Raw genomic sequence first — 16,935 nt, 5'->3', positions numbered from 1 at the left:
AATATTATCTTACTTTTATCCATACAAAAAGGGGAATCCCAGGTCACACTATTTGTGGTTCACTTGTGGTCATGTGGGAAGTAAACACATGATTGACTTCTCCTATTTACCTCACCACCGACCAAAGAAAGGATGAATACTTTTGTCGTTTATATTTTGATGTCTTGTTGTTTTGTGTCCGTTTATAGTGAGTATGCCTGCAAGATTTATTTGAAAGACTGCATCATCAGCTCTAGCTGTTATTACACAATCACAATTTTTTTTTTATATTTGTAAATATTTATAGGGGGTTTGGGTTGACAAGAGCACACTGAAAATTATAATTTGAATTCTGCACATTTCATCAAACCTATTATCGCAATCAATCAAACGACATAAGTGTCATAATATCATCAATGGGGTTTTAATTTTACAGACCAAATGAGATGAGGGGGGTGGGGGTGCAGGACCTTTTTCGGGACGTCAGTATCGGGTGATTTTACGCTGAGGATTTCAGCATTGATCCTTTTCAGATCGGTGAATTCTTTTTTCAATTTCTGTAAATTCAGGATCTCAGGATGTTATGTTTTTTATGCCCCGGATTTCGGGATCAGGACCATCCTCTCTAACTACCTCGGGTTTTTTATTTGGTCACCAAATGTAGCTCACTCAGGAGAGCATGACTTTTGTGCTCAAATCTGTGACATCTGTATTGCAAGCAGCACTTTAAATGACTGCATGAGCTGAAGAAGTACCTCCTAATAGTTCAACTGTTTATGTAACGGTTTATTTTTTCCTCTGTGATATTTTATCCTGGGGATAATTTGTCACAGTAATTTTTTTCCAGACATGGTATTTCACAGTTATATTTTTTCCAGAGGAGTGAAAATCTGTCTGTGTAATGCAGATAGTATGTATCGGTATATATTTTCGTACCATATTTCACAAACCTTGTGAAATAGAGTCCCATTAACTACTAAGTAAGTTACTTGCAATCAATATATACCTGACTAAAATTATAAAATGTTTCACAAAAGTAGAACAAATTTGCATAATTTATCAATCAAAGGGAGGTAATTATGAGCAATTTATATTTTAAAGATATTTATATAATATATTCCTGAATCTGTTTCATAGTGAATTTTTCCTTGAATTTTATTTTTAATATATATTCATTTATATAAAAAGATGACTTACAACATGATTTAATAAGAAAGATAACATTTCACAGATAAATACTATCCAACTGTTGAAATTGCTTTTGTTCCAATATATTGTTATGCTATAATTTATCTGATTTCCATATAATCAACAACTACATCTTTGTCCCCAGACAAAACTATTTATATAGTTAAAAATATCAACATACTCAAATTCTTCTATTACTGTTAACAGTACTAATGCAACTATATTTCGGCCTTTACTTTTTAATTTATATTTGTATTGAGATCTGAAAACAACTCACTTTTACATGTATTTCACTTACCTTATTTAATCATAATATTATTTCACAATTACGATATTTGAAATTACTTCTGGTTTTCTTTTTTATGATTCATGATTATTTTCTTTTTAAAAGAATGATATTTACTTGAATATTTCAGGAAATTTTTTCATTGATAATTTGTAAAATTATTTTCCAATTTTTTAATATTTTAGCTCTATAAATTCAAATACATTATTATTATTTCATAGTATTTGTATTGTAAAGGTTAAGTTTTTTTTTCTAATAACTTTTCAATAAGTTAACTACCCAGATAGAATTTCACAGCAAAGGAAAAAATATCCCAGGGAAATAGTTTCCTCTGGATAAAAAAATAACAACTACAGTGACATTTTTTCCTCCGTATCAAATTTCACCCGGATATAATTTTGCTTTACATTTACAGCTGACTAAGTATCTAAGTATTAATCCTGTCACACATTATAAGAAGACAAACTGGCATGTCAAACCCATGACAAAAACTATGAAAAACACTTAGTCCTTAATTGCTATGCATGATGGTACACATGTAGGGCAAGGACAAGTTTCATGTAATTCCATGCTAGAATCATCCCTGAAATCACTTAAAATTCATATATAAAAATTTGCATTTACATGTATGTACTTTTCTACGTTTCATTGCAGGTTCAAATAACTTTTTTGACATAAAACAAGACTTTGGTTATGTTGATGTACGTGACAAGGCTCACATGTTCTGGTGGTTACAATACACTCAGTCTATGCAGGGATATCAACAAGTTCCTCTTATCATGTGGCTACAGGTATTCTCAAAATATAACAGTATCAGTCTTTTCCCCAGGATAATTAAGAAAAGCATTGATTTGATATTTTTTATGTTTTGTGATTTAGCTCCACTTTTAAGCACAGGTTTTGGGCTATTTCATGGCAGCCAGTTTTTATCGGTGGTGGAAGCTGGAGTGCCAGGAGAAAACCACTGATCTTCGATAGGAAAAATGACAATCCTAGTCAATTTAAGATTGGGGTGGATTGGACCCTAAAAGACGGCAGTGTTGACTGGCTATAGTGATCACAGTAGTAACTATTTAGACTCATTGGCTACTGAGAAATGAATTTGGAAATAAAGGTTACATGTACCATAACCATTTAAATTTTCAACATACATAGTCAAGCCATGCATGAAATCAACTATCCATGAACATAAAAAATTTCCTCAATCTACAAAAAATTTAACCTATGAAAATAAATAAATCTGCATTTACATAAAATGCATTAATTGGGCATTTTTCAAATGTATTGGTTCAAATACTGACACAGATAACCAAAAAAAAAACATACTTTCTACAACTTTGAATAATCTTTTGAGTCCAGTAAAATGAGTTGAAGCCTGCCTCCAGGTGCAGAATTTTCTCGCTGTGTTGTAGACCAATAATGATCTTGGGTTGTTAACTGCTCTAAATTATTCAGGCTGTTGTCTCTTTTACCCATTCCCTATTTTCATTTTCAATTTTATTCGATAATGTTTTAAAATATTGTTTAACTCTTGATTGTCCTAAGACTACAAAGCTATCAACAAATTAAACAGGCTATCTAAGATATGGCATAAAACAACTGATGACAAGGCTCCTGTGCTACTTACTTGATGACAAATTATCAAATATGTGACTTTTGTATTATCAAAGGGAGGACCTGGAGGATCCAGTACAGGGTTTGGTAACTTTATGGAGTTAGGACCTTTGGATGTGAACATGAACCCCAGAAATACAACTTGGGTAAGTGATGTCTTTATTACATGTATGTGGAGTAAAGGCATATATATTCATATTGACTGTTGTTATAACATGTCCATCCACCTGACCATACAGGCCTGTTTTACTAATTTAACCCTAGAAATACATTTTCTGAAGCAGTTGTTCTTAAATCTATTGATCTTGGTTCTAAACTTAAATTAGTGATGACAGACATTTGACAAGGACTTGATTATGACAAGCATGTAAAAGGCGAATTGTGTTCAGGTAACAGATTTATTTGAAACTATTTATAGAACAATTTTCTAAGATTCTATTGCTTTTATTTTAATATAAGACAACTTAAATCTGGTTAAAATGGACTACAGTGCGATACATACTACACTTTTATATTTGAATTTAGGATTTTGTGACAATGTACTTTCAAGCAGCTTAAACAAAGTGTGATAAGAGCAGAAACATTGGATAAAAAGTGCATGTTATCAAGTCATCAGCTTCAACCCTGTTGTTAGTTAACATTTTTATGCTCTGTCTGGAAACTGTTATTTATTCCTTATGTTTTAGCTCTCTATTGAACACGCCTGTTGTTTATTACCCATATTTGTTGTTTTTTTACAGCTAAAGTTAGCCAGTCTGTTGTATGTTGACAATCCTGTTGGAGCAGGATACAGTTATGTAGATAGTGATGATGCCTTTACTACAGATGTCAATATGATTGCTGCTGACATGATGGTCCTTCTTACCACGTTCTTCAACAGTCCTACAGGTAAAAACTTTCAGGTAAGTATCCAATCATCAACAAATGTGTATTGATTAAAAGTTTAATTTCTAGAACTCTCATTGTTTTTGCAGTGTATGAAGCTAGCACATTGAAAGTTTAATTTTATAATGTTGTAATTTTGTGGCTGATAAAAATCTATAGATGACCACTTCTTAATCTCTTAGTATTAACTTAAAGGTGGAAAATTCAGAAATAAATGTCAGACAGACCATAATTGGGACTTTTGTAAAAATGCAGTCTAATGGGAGATAACTCAAAATTAAAAGCTATTTTCATTTACCATGTCCACTATTAATACAGTATAAAAAAAAATGTTTCAAGAAGTTTTTGAATAACATTATTTCTTTCAAAAGACATGCACTGAATGTTATATTATTTGAATTGTGTATTTATTATGTTTCACATTTGTTTTTCTAGAATGTTCCATTTTACATATTTTGTGAGTCATATGGAGGCAAAATGACAGCTGCTATCAGTAGATCCTTATATCAGGTTAGTCAAAGATTTTTCTATACTTTAGTTAAGACTTTGACCACTTACCATGCCCCAGACTTTGACCACTTACCATGCCCCAGACTTTGACCACTTACTATGCCCCAGACTTTGACCACTTACCATTCCCCAGACTTTGACCACTTACCATGCCCCATGTGTAGATACATTATTACAATTTTCAGTTGATATATTTGTGTTGTGTCAACCATATATTTCAATGTTTTAGAAATGTATTTACATTATGCAAGGATATAAATATTTTATCACAGTGGTACTTGATTTTTAATCCCTCTGGTCATTCAAATACAATTCTGCATCTTTATGTTTCAATCTTGATATTAAATTCTTTGCCAATGAAACAGTTATTTCTTACTATGTTTTTAGTAGAAATTTTGTTAATTTCCTTATAATCATATTTTCAAATCTTCAGGGTGTGAATGAGAAAACAGGAAACAATAAAAGGCACATTTATATAAAGGGAATTTCATAATCACTACATTTTTTAATCTAAAAACAGATTTCAACCCTTATACATATTTAGCATTAAAGAAAACATAACATTATTGTAAGCTTATATGCAGAACATTTGTCCTTAATATTTTTAAGTTTCAATACAATTTTTGAAATTTGACTGCATTAAATGTATATGTTTATATCATTTCTAAAATCTCATTTCGATAAGACTCAAATGTTTGCTCACTGATCTACAATAGCCTTATTAATAATTGTCCCATAATAATTTATGAAATAATACTGTAGTTATACAAGACATTACTCATACTCTAATATTTTTAATTGTTCATAATTTATTTTTGTTGCAGAATATGAATTCGGGAAAGATAAAGGTGAATTTTAAAGGTTTAGCTCTTGGTGATTCATGGATATCTCCAGTAGATTCAACTGTCAACTGGGCTCCATATATCTTAACTAATGTAAGTTTTGGTTGCAATGAAAATTATTTTAGATATAATTCATTTGCTGCTTGTAGACTCACTGTTGTAAAGTTGATAAGAATTAATTCAAAGGGAGATAACTCAACATTTTTTTGAAACATTATCTGCAAAAGATTTAAGATTAGCTGAAAAGGCATAACTATATCAGTTTAATTTGTGAACTAATGTGTTGGTTAAATCTGTGGTTAAATAATGAATTTAAATTTAAACTTTTTCCAATACACTGAAGTAGCTATTAGATTTGGGACCATCTTGTTATTTGCAGAAAGGTGAATTTTTGCTTGGACTTTGATCTGAAAAGAAAGGCTGCTAGACCAAAAAACTTATTTTCTTGTTATAAGAATTAATCAAATTTAGGTAACTTCAACATTTTCTTATTCAGGTATTTCCCTATTTTCCTGAAGCTAGGGATACCTCATGCTGTTATTGAAAATAGCATTATAATTATAACTACACACTTAATTGAGTATTTCTTACTACAGTCTATTATAGATGAGAAAGGATATTACAAAATAAATGAAGCGACATTGAAGATGACAAAGATGATCGAGGGAGGAATGTGGAAAGAGGCCACAACACAATGGGGCGTCATACAGGATATCTTAGAGACAGAGAGTAATGGTGTCAACTTCTATAACATGTTAGCCTGGGGAGGATCAGAAGCCGGGCTTAAATCTTCAAATAATCTTAAAGGTGAGTTAAAGAATATGTGGTACTTTTTTCTGTGAGAGTTTCAACTGCTTTACCTCAACAGTGTTTTCCATTAGGCATTTAAGTGTGCCGACCACCTTCTTTTGAAAGCCGACCACCTTTCGATTTTAGGAGGTGGTCGGCTTTTTTTTCAAAATCCGGATTTTTTTCGGTTCCGTACATAAAATTTGAATACTAATCCCGCCTTGTTTTCATTGACAAAGATGGCGTCCAATCGTCAAATTTCAATGTTTTCATTAATCAATCGGGGGAAAAGAAAGGAAGATGACGATGATGATAAAGAAAATACTAGACCAAATAAGTTAAATAAAATTGATAGTAATGTTGAAGTTGTGGAAATTGAACAAAAATCAACCAAACAATGGAAAAGACACGCAAGTGAAGACAAATATGAGCAAGACTTCAAATGACTTATAGTCACAGAGGAAGGATACTACTGTTCTGTGTGCCAAAAATACGGCACAAAAGCAAGAAACAGAACAGAAACCTGGATCGAAAGGCCTTAAATCCATGCTGATGCATAAAATTGTAAATGAAAGAAGAGATGAAAGAGATAAATTTTTGAAAAAATAAAATCAAAGAATATTTGACAATTAATATGACTACTTCTATTTATGTTTGTTCAACTCCATAAAATGTGAATATTATACTAATCTTTATTTCTGTGACCCCCACGTGCACCCACAGTAAATTAAAAAAGGTTGGACATTTAAAAAAAAAACCACCCGGTTGCAAGTTATTTTTTTAAAACACCCACCTTACCTTAGTGAAAAAAGGAAAATACTGCTCAATTATTGTCACATTAACCTGTTATTTCTGTTTGGGTCACACATTGGATTTTGTCAATATAAAGGAACCATAAACAACTGGCGTACAAAGGGATAAGATAGCTATGAAACCAGGTTTTAAATACAATTTTTAGGTGGAGAAAGCCTGTATCACTATAGGAAATTGACAGTTGTTTTCTATTAGTTCCTTTGGTTGAAAAAGTCTTTGAAGGACTGCCCCCTTTTTGATTTAACCTTGGAGTTCGTACTTTTTATGTTTTATTTATTAAATACCACTGACAATGATTCTTTGCATATATTTTTATGAAGTTAATAAAAGTGTAGGAATATTTTAAAATAGGTTATGAGTTAAACATTTAGAAATAAATGGGGTCTGTGTCCACAGATGATCTGATCTGAGTTTTGTGGTAATAAGCATTGTGTATAAGTTTCATAACATTTGGTTGAGGCAACTTAAGTTAGAGAATAAAAACAAAAAACTCTACAATTTTTAATTTGTAAAGGTAGATCAAAATTAATTTGATCTGTGTTTTGTGGTAATAAGCCTTGTGTGTTAGTTTATTTAAATTTGGTTGAGGACAGTTAGAGAAAGAAAAACCATTGTGGGACATATGAACAGATATATTAAATGCATTTCCTTTTATTAAAATGACTTACTCATGGTATCATTTTCCATCTTATCTATAGTAACATTCATTCTTTTATTTTCCAATCATTTCAGTCTGTGTCTTGTCTCGCCTTGACGGAGTCAAAAAGTGAGACATAGGTATGCTGTTTCCGGCGTCGGTGACGGCCTTAAAAATGTATTAGTTTGAGATTAGGTCTAGTTTATGGTGAACCCAGTGGCGGATCCAGGGGGGGGGGTTCCGGGGGTGCGCACCCCCCCTTTATTTTTGCCGATCAATGCATTTGTATCGGGACATATGTTTTGCACCCCCCCTGCACCCCCCCTTTGCCCTGGGTTAGCACCCCCCCTTTCGAAAATTCCTGCATCTGCCCCTGTGAACCACAAGTGATAGGTCAATCATATTTGGTATGCAGTTGTATAAGCATTTGCACATCTCATTTCCATGGAGATTATTTGGCCCAGTCCCCTCAGTCATGGTCTATTGACTTCGAAACTTTTGCTTATTTTACATGTATTAGTTTGTGATTAGGTCAGGTTATGGGGAACCACAAGTGATAGGTCAATGATATTTGGTATGCAGTTGTATAAGCATTGGTATATCACATTTCCATGGAGATAATATGGCTCAGATCCCTTATTCATGGTCTATTGACTTTGAAATTTTTCTTAGTTATCATGTATTAGTTTGTGATTAGGTCAGTTCAAGGGAAACCATTAGAGGTAGGCACTTGGTATTCAGTTGTATAAGCATTGGCACATCTCATTTCTATGGAGAATATTTGGCCTCGCCCCTCAGTCACAGTCTAGCGACTTTGAAACTTATCTTAGTTTACATGTATTAGTATGTGATTAGATCAGTTTAAGATGAACTGCTAATGTTTAGTCAATGATATTTGGTATGCAAATTTATTGGCATTTGCAAGTATTGTTTCCTTGGAGATTATAAAGCCCCACCCCCTCTTCATGGTTCATTGACTTTGAAACTTTTACATACCGTAGTTTACAAGTTAATGTTTGTATTTAGGTTTGGGAACGACTTAAAATAAGTCAATGGTATTTGGTATGCAGTTGTATTAGCATTGGCACATCTCATTTACATGGAGATTGTTTAGCCATGTAAATCAGTCATGGTTCATTGACTTTGAATGTTTGCATAACTTGTGTAAGATGTTAAAGTGTTGCTATTTTGATTTCAACATTTGCATAATCAAAATTACAAAAAAAGGCGAGACATATCTCTGTGATAACAGTTTATTAATATCTAGTTTTAACTTTTTCAGAAAGAATGATAAACAGAATGATTGGTGCTTTAAGAACAGATAAACTAACAGCATTGATGAATGGGAAAGTAAAAAAGATGTTAAATATTCCAGAGAAGGTTGAATGGGGAGGTGAGTTCACTAACCACATGTTACTGTTGACACAAAGCTGATGGTCTGTATACAGTAAAACCTGCTACAATATAGAAAACAAATATAAGGAGATGTGGTATGATTGCCAATGAGACAACTAACCATACCATGTGGTTGGCTTTAAAAGTCCCAATCATGAAAAACATGAAAAAATTGTTCAAAAAGTTCACCTATACCTAGCAAAAACCTGGTCTTGTCAGGTCACTCTAGACTTGCATTGGTGTAGTAATGTCTATCCATTTTGAACCTCAATTCTAGGGTCTTCTCTTTTATAAGGTCAATTTTCTCTGCCCTTAAGGATGACCTTTATGTACAGGCTTGACTGTAGTTATGTGGTTTATTTGTTGAGCAGTTCTGATAGTTATTCAGTAAGACGCTACCAAAATCCGTAAATCTCGGAAAGTCTCGGGGAGTCCGAGATTTTATCAATTTTAAACTGAAAAGCGTATCAGATTCATTTCCTGTTAGATATACTGTTCCCAGGTTTATTATAGTGTGGTCATCTTTGGTCTGATGTCATAATGCTCAGAAATTTATATTTGAAATTAAGCCATGTAATAAAAGTACACCATAGCTATTTAATCTCGTAAAACTTTGTTTCAGCCCAATCATCCAAAGTGTTTATGTACCAAGCAGAAGATTTTATGAAGCCAGTTGTTGATATAGGTTAGAAATTCATAAGGGCTGATTAAATGATTATTTTAATCTTTAAAAAAATTACTTTACATTTTTACCTTTTGCAATTTTCTTAAATATATACATGATACTGTAGATTTCCGTTTGCGTAGCCTATTTGTCAGACAAAATTATGCAATTAAGCAGAGTATGCTTATACAATGTAGGAATACAATAATTTTATGAACCATAAAAATGAAAACCCATTTTAATATTAGCTTTCAACATTAAAGAATTGTTTTTCAGATTTATCTGAATTATCTCACAAACCTTAAAAAATGTAATGTTGTAATTAATTATGGTGCTAGAAATCAAAGAGTGGATGAGCACCACTAGTAAAAAACCTGTGGTAGTCCCTATATACACAGCCTGTTGTTGTCCCTGTATTGTTTATAACTTCAGTTTAAAATATCTTCAAAAAAAATTATTATATCCTACCCATTTTAAATGAGCATGACATGAAGAAATTCTTTCTTAATTAGACAAGACTATCAGTATCAAAATATTGCCTGTCACATTAAAACTTTGATCTATAGGAAAGTGGTAAGGAATCAATTAACAATTTCTTATTAAAAGTGTGTATATTTATGTTACAGTGGACTATTTGATACAGAATACCAGCCTATCAGTTGTGGTATATACAGGACAATTAGACATCATAGTAGCTACACCAGGTTAGATCAAACAGTTAATGACTTTTGTTTTGTAATCAAAACAAATAAAGTACAGATATATAGCAGAATTGATTAGATGTTGTTCTTTGTGTTTTATTCTTAATGTTTTGCATTCTAACTATAGTTTCTAATTTTTTCATAAAAAATATATTCCATAGACCTCTTCTCTTGTCCACATGAGAATCAGCCGCCTAGAAACATTTTTTGTTTGTATGAATAAACATATATTTGAGGTTTGTTTTTCAATCAATGACCAATGTTACTTTTGTTCAGTTTAAAACAATCATGTTGTGATTTTGATTAAAAAAAAAATGGTTTTTGATATTTAATAAATAACATTTTACATATGTTAAAAGTAATGCAGATTCAACAGAAGTCCAAGAAATTGTTGAAAAGTCATTATGACATTGTCTTTCCAAAAATATTTTGTAGAAAAACTGCAATTACTTTTTTTCAATCATTATTGAATTTTGTATATTGGTGTGACATAGAGATAATATATAAAAACTGCAACCACATCTATTCTATTTCTTATTTATATATATTGGTTTATTACAGGTACAGAGAAGTGGATCACACAACTTGGTATATACAAAGACTATTACAATGCTACAAGACAGCCTCTATATGATCCTTATACAAAACTAACGACAGCATTCTATAAATCTGTTAAAAATTTCTCCGTCTACTGGATACTGGATGCTGGTCACATGGTAAGGTTGCATAATTAGTGAATACCCCTGTAAAATGTACACAAAGATTGAAATGAATTTGGTTTAATGTATGAAAATGTACAAAATAAACATTCAATTGCACAACTGAGTCACAAAATAACTACATATTTAATTTTTATAGGCAATTTGTGAATTGTTATAGTGTTGATGTCAGTAAGGTTGTTATGATTGGATAGGGTTGGGGAAGAAATATCAATTACACATCAACTGAGCAACACAAAAAAAGTCCAAAAGATATCTAGGGGTTACTGGCAGGGTCAACATATTTCTATGATGTTCAACTATTGAAAAAGAGAGGCAATCGATGCCTTTACAAAATGTTAAGCACTAGATTTCCCTGAAAACATCCAAGAAAATAAGTAAATAAATTTAGATCTGACCATTTTCTATTTACATTCATTTTTTAAAGGATGGACAATAAGCATTTAGTAGCTAAAATTAAAGAAATTTCAGACAGGGTATTTCACTTTGGGTTTTAATATGAAAATCTGGTGGGTATAAAATTCTTATTTGATTATTCTACTCACCTCTTTTAAAATCTATTTTCTATTTTGTTTCAGGTACCCAAGGATAATGGAAATGCAGCACTAGAAATGGTCAAAAGGATTATAAGCAAATAATGAGACTCTTGCAGAAATATTGCTGAACCTTTTAAACATTCCATTTACTTATTTTCATACGATATTTGTTTCTTGCCTGGTTTATAAATATTGTTAGTTTGCTATGGTTCGATGAATTCCTGTTAGTTCTTGAAAAAGATGCATACAATTTCTGAAAATTTGTATCAAATAGAATGCCTAGTTCATAAGAAAAATAGAAATAAAAAATCATCAAGAAAGCAACATTTGAAAATTCATACACCCTTACCAGAGATTGAAACTTTACTCTCCAGCATTTTGAATCCTGATAGCAGGATGTCTAAGGGATTTACTTTAGAAGACTTAACAACAATTTGAGATTAATTATTGTGGAATAAGGAAAAGCTGCATAGTAGACATATGTATCCGATATCAGAATGCAAGTTATTATGATACTTTCCAAGTGGCATTTTTTTTTTGCATAATTAAAGACCTCACAATAATTTTCTAATTGACTGTATCAAAAGATTTGAACTTTAATTTAATTTCAGTCTTTATTGCTCATGTTGTAAATCAAAAATATGGTTACCGAGTTTCTGTTTGCCTCTTAACTATTTGCATAATATATCTTCCCTTAAATTAATTGATGTTAAATTAGTCTGTCTATCTAGTAAGGTAAAATTTAAGAATTTGAAATGTATGTTGACTTATGTATTTAATTTTTTAAATTGTATTTATATCATTTATATATGAATAGTTTGTTTAATAAATTTATTGTTATTTTCACTGTTTGGTAATGTTAGAAATTCATGACTGGTAGATTATTTGATTATCATACTATCTTGATGCCAAATTAGACATTTACCTCACCAGAGAGCAAAAAACAGCCAAAGGCCTCCAATGGGTCTTCAACCATTTCTCATATTGGGTTCTTTTTCATACGAGAAAACTTAATTACTCTTAATCAAGAAATCTAAATTCTCATAAGAACAATACATTTTTTAACATAACTGAATACAACCACTGCTGATGTAACAATGATCCCATTCAACAGATTTGATGGACATCATATTTTTCTAAATATAGACTTGTACTTTTGAAAGTTTCATCAGAATCATCACTGCAGTACTTGGTATCATCAGTAAATGGTTTTACAGCCATGAAAATCTGCTATCAAGCAGACAGTAAATTAAATGACTTGTAAAATTCACAACTGACATGAGAACTTTTATTATACATTTTTTAGTCTCTGTGAATGGTAAACAGAGCAAGTCTTACATGGCTGAATTGTCCAGGATGTTGAGTTCTACCTTCTGCTAATTTACACCAAACTTCAGACATCTTCTATAGGAGTTACTGTCCTGTAATCACGATACTAATCCATTTATTGAATGTTTATAAAAATGAAAATATGTGGTATGATTGCCAATGAGTCAATTTTCTACAAAACACCATGATACAGAAATGAACAACTTTAGGTCACAGAACGACCTTCAACAATGAGTAAAACATTCTGCATAGTCTGCTATAAAAGGCTCTGAAATGACAAATGTAGAACAATGCATACAAGAAAACTACCTGCCTGATTTAGGCACAAAATAATGAATAAACCAGATGCTCCGCAGGGCACAGCTTTATACGACCGCAGAGGTTGAACCCTGAAAGGTTGGGGCAAGTATGGACACAACATTCAAGCTGGATTCAGCTCTAAATTTGGATTGTGATTAAAAAGTTGACACAGCATTGGTTTCTGACACAGAATGAACGTGGTCTAATGAACTTAAAACCATATGCTCCGCAGGGCGCAGCTTTATATGACCGCAGAGGTTGAACCCTGAACAGTTGGGGCAAGTATGGACACAACATTCAAGCTGGATTCAGCTCTAAATTTGGATTGTGATTAAATAGTTGACACAGCATAGGTTTGTGACATAGAATGAATGTGGTCTAATGAACTTAAAATATTTTTTTTGCGTTTGAGCAATTCACTATGCTGTTGAATATTAATCCTCTCAAAAAAATATTTGAAGAAATTTTCTTTTTATTTATGAAATCTGAAATGAGAAAAATTTAAACCCCCCCTTTTTTTTCACACCCCCTCTTTCCCTTTTTCCGAAACTGATCTCAATTCAAATTTCTAATGGAGTTTGCAACAATAACTACTCATTTAAATAAATCATAAAATATTAAAATGTAAAATAAGGTGCTTGTTATCACTGAGTGGTAAAGATTGTTTTAATTTATCAGTTGGTAGTAAAAGTGAATATACATTGTATATTGTATAAAACAATGATTTAAGTTGATTCAACTACTATTCTGGACAAAGAAAGATAACTCCAATTGAAACTTTCTTGCTATTGCACAATATTGTGCAATTAGATATTTCTTGCTATTGCGCAATACTGTGCAATTGAAAATATTTGCTATTGCACAATACTGCCTAATTGCAGATTTCTTGCTATTGCACAATACTGTGGAATTGAAGATTTCTTGCTATTGCTGAATACTGTGCAATTGAAAATTTCTTGCTATTGCACAATACTTAATATAATAATTTTGAATCCTGATTTGGACCAACTTGAAAACTGGGCCCATAATCAAAAATCTAAGTACATGTTTAGATTCAGCATATCAAAGAGGCCCAAGAATTCAATTTTTGTTAAAATCAAACTTAGTTTAATTTTGGACCCTTTGGACTTTAATGTAGACCAATTTGAAAAGGGGACCAAAAATTAAGAATCTACATACACAGTTAGATTTGGCTTATCAAAGAACCCCAATTATTCAATTTTTGATGAAATCAAACAAAGTTTAATTTTGGACCCCAATTTAGACCAACTTGAAAATTGGGCCAATAATCAAAAATGTAAGTACATTTTTAGATTTAGCATATCAAAGAACCCCAATTATTCAATTTTTGATGAAATCAAACAAAGTTCAATTTTGGACCCTTTGGGCCCCACTTATTCCTAAACTGTTGGGACCAGAACTCCCAAAATCAAACCCAACCTTCCTTTTATGGTCATAAAGCTTGTGTTTAAATTTCATAGATTTCTATTTACTTATACTAAAGTTATTGTGCGAAAACCAAGAATAATGCTTATTTGGGCCTTTTTTTGGCCCCTTATTCCTAAACTGTTGGGACCTCAACTCCCAAAATCAATCCCAACCTTCCGTTTGTGGTCATAAACCTTGTGTATAAATTTCATTGATTTCTATTTACTTATAAGTTATTGTGCGAAAACCAAGAATAATGCTTATTTGGGCCCTTTTTTGGCCCCTAATTCCTAAACTGATGGAACAAAAACTCCCAAAATCAATCCCAACCTTCCTTTTGTGGTCATAAACCTTGTGTCAAAATTTCATAGATTTCTATTTACTTAAACTAAAGTTATAGTGCGAAAACCAAGAAAATGCTTATTTGGGTCCTTTTTGGCCCCTAATTCCTAAAACATTGGGACCAAAACTCTCAAAATCAATCCCTACCTTCCTTTTGTGGTCATACACTTTGTGTTAAAATTTCATAGATTTCTATTCACTGTTACTAAAGTTAGAGTGCGAAAACTAAAAGTACGACGCAGACGACGACGCCAACGTGATACCAATATACGACCAACAAATTTTTAATTTTTGCGGTCGTATAAAAACATGTGATATACAACAACAAACGACAACCACATACCATAATACGTCCTGTAGACGTGCATATAAAATTCAGTTTAAAAGGGCCTAACCCATCAGATTGATATAAAGCAGATTGGTCTTTTTCCAATATTGATTATTATCTTGAAAACTATAATAAGTAGATAAAGACTTTAATTGACAAAAAGTATCAGCAAGACAAGATCTTCAAACAAGTCACATGACCAACTTAATCTGGACTTATTGTTCTTTATTAAAGATTTTTACAGAATTTTTTTCATTATTGCCTATCATTTTTAAAACTATGATGGATATTGGTTAATTTGAATATTACAATGAAAAAGCACAAATAATTAGCAAGACAAGATGTGCAAGTAGATGATTTTGTCAATTGTGTTCATTTTGAGTTATTGCGCTTGAAAGACGATTTTATTTATATTATTTGTGTTTGGGGCAACATATATAGATAAAAATAGAATAGAAAAATGATTAGTTAAAAAAAATATAATAGGTTTTAGTCATGCTGGTTGGATAATGTCCATTGTTGAAGATGCAAATAGAATTACATGTAGACATGGGTGAGCGACACAAACTACAGAGCCTCTTGTTTCTTAAATTTATAATTGAAACATGTTTTTTAATAGGAGTGTTTTACATTGATATATCATGGATTAATAAGAATGTTGATGTATTACTTATATGTTGGAAAAAAGGGGGTAAATATTTCATACACTTCTCAACACATGCTGCATTCCTAAAACTCTTTCACTTTGAAAATAAACAACCAAAAGTTTTAGAGAAGATTTGACACAGTTGTCAAAGATGGAGAACCTGACTTGAAGTTTGTTTTATACTTTATTTGATAATGGAAATACAGCTCAAGAAATCGTACAAACTTATAAGTCGAACTATACTGACAACACCATGGCTAAAACATAAAACAGACAAACTACAGTACACAAAACACAACATAGAAAACTAGAGACTGAGCAACATGAACCCCAAGGTAATCAGATCCTGCTACACATGTGACAACCATCATGTTGCTCATATTAGTACACAATCGGTAATGGTTCTTACTCGGTAGGTCACGGGGTTGCAGTTAGGGGACAACCATTTGATATATTCTGGGGGGGGGGGGGGGCAGGATGATTTGTTTTTGATCGGTTATTTATTTTCGTAAACTAAGAGGACAGATTATTCATTTTCTGCACTATTGAAGCAAGATTTTTCATTTTCGTTAAAGCAGAGTCTTATATATACACAAGTTCATACCAAAATTACTAGATTACAAAAGGAATGCAACACTAACAGAATACAGAAGGGCAATCAATGAACAAAAGACAAATAAATAAGAAACCTTGATCCCGAAAAATCAGGGCTACGTCTGAGGGAAAACAGAACTTGCTTCTTGCAAGGCACTTGCCGTGAACACAATTTGATATGGAGACAAGCGTTTGGTTTTGAAATTTCCTACATGAGGCATTTGCCTCAATGTAGTTACGACCCTGTAATAAAATAAAAGTGAGGTAAGGTTTCCTGAGACAATATACCTCAAGATAAACGAAACCAATTTTCAGACATTTCAAGTATATCTAAATAATATTTATACTTTTATTATTAAAAAAATTGGGAAGAGTATCCCGATTATTTTGGGGAAAAAGATAAATTTATG

At 31.9% G+C, this 16,935-nt stretch overlaps 1 protein-coding gene across 1 annotated transcript; it reads left to right on the top strand.

Annotated features, from left to right (window-relative positions):
* The first annotated feature begins 17 nt into the window (after positions 1 to 17).
* Positions 18 to 12,404, top strand: LOC139489306 (retinoid-inducible serine carboxypeptidase-like). The gene is made up of 12 exons (XM_071275591.1): positions 18 to 187; positions 2,108 to 2,244; positions 3,124 to 3,213; positions 3,808 to 3,969; positions 4,388 to 4,462; positions 5,287 to 5,397; positions 5,901 to 6,111; positions 8,826 to 8,936; positions 9,561 to 9,623; positions 10,229 to 10,306; positions 10,865 to 11,019; positions 11,601 to 12,404. Exons 1-12 carry the CDS (start codon positions 133 to 135, stop codon positions 11,658 to 11,660), a joined length of 1,308 nt encoding a protein of 435 aa, XP_071131692.1. The 5' UTR covers positions 18 to 132; the 3' UTR covers positions 11,661 to 12,404.
* Positions 12,405 to 16,935: the final 4,531 nt, after the last annotated feature.

This window comes from Mytilus edulis, chromosome 9 (assembly GCF_963676685.1).
Source record: "Mytilus edulis chromosome 9, xbMytEdul2.2, whole genome shotgun sequence".
NCBI classification, from domain to species: domain Eukaryota; kingdom Metazoa; phylum Mollusca; class Bivalvia; order Mytilida; family Mytilidae; genus Mytilus; species Mytilus edulis.
Note: the sequence above shows the minus strand (reverse complement) of the source record. Positions and strands in the feature narration are given on the sequence as shown.

Excerpts from the sequence above, each read along its gene's own strand:
- LOC139489306 (XM_071275591.1), top strand. The coding sequence starts at position 133 with ATGAATACTTTTGTCGTTTATATTTTGATGTCTTGTTGTTTTGTGTCC. Across the intron at positions 188-2,107 it reads TTGTTTTGTGTCCGTTTATA|GTTCAAATAACTTTTTTGAC; the intron begins GTGAGTATGCCT and ends GTTTCATTGCAG. Across the intron at positions 6,112-8,825 it reads ATCTTCAAATAATCTTAAAG|AAAGAATGATAAACAGAATG; the intron begins GTGAGTTAAAGA and ends TAACTTTTTCAG.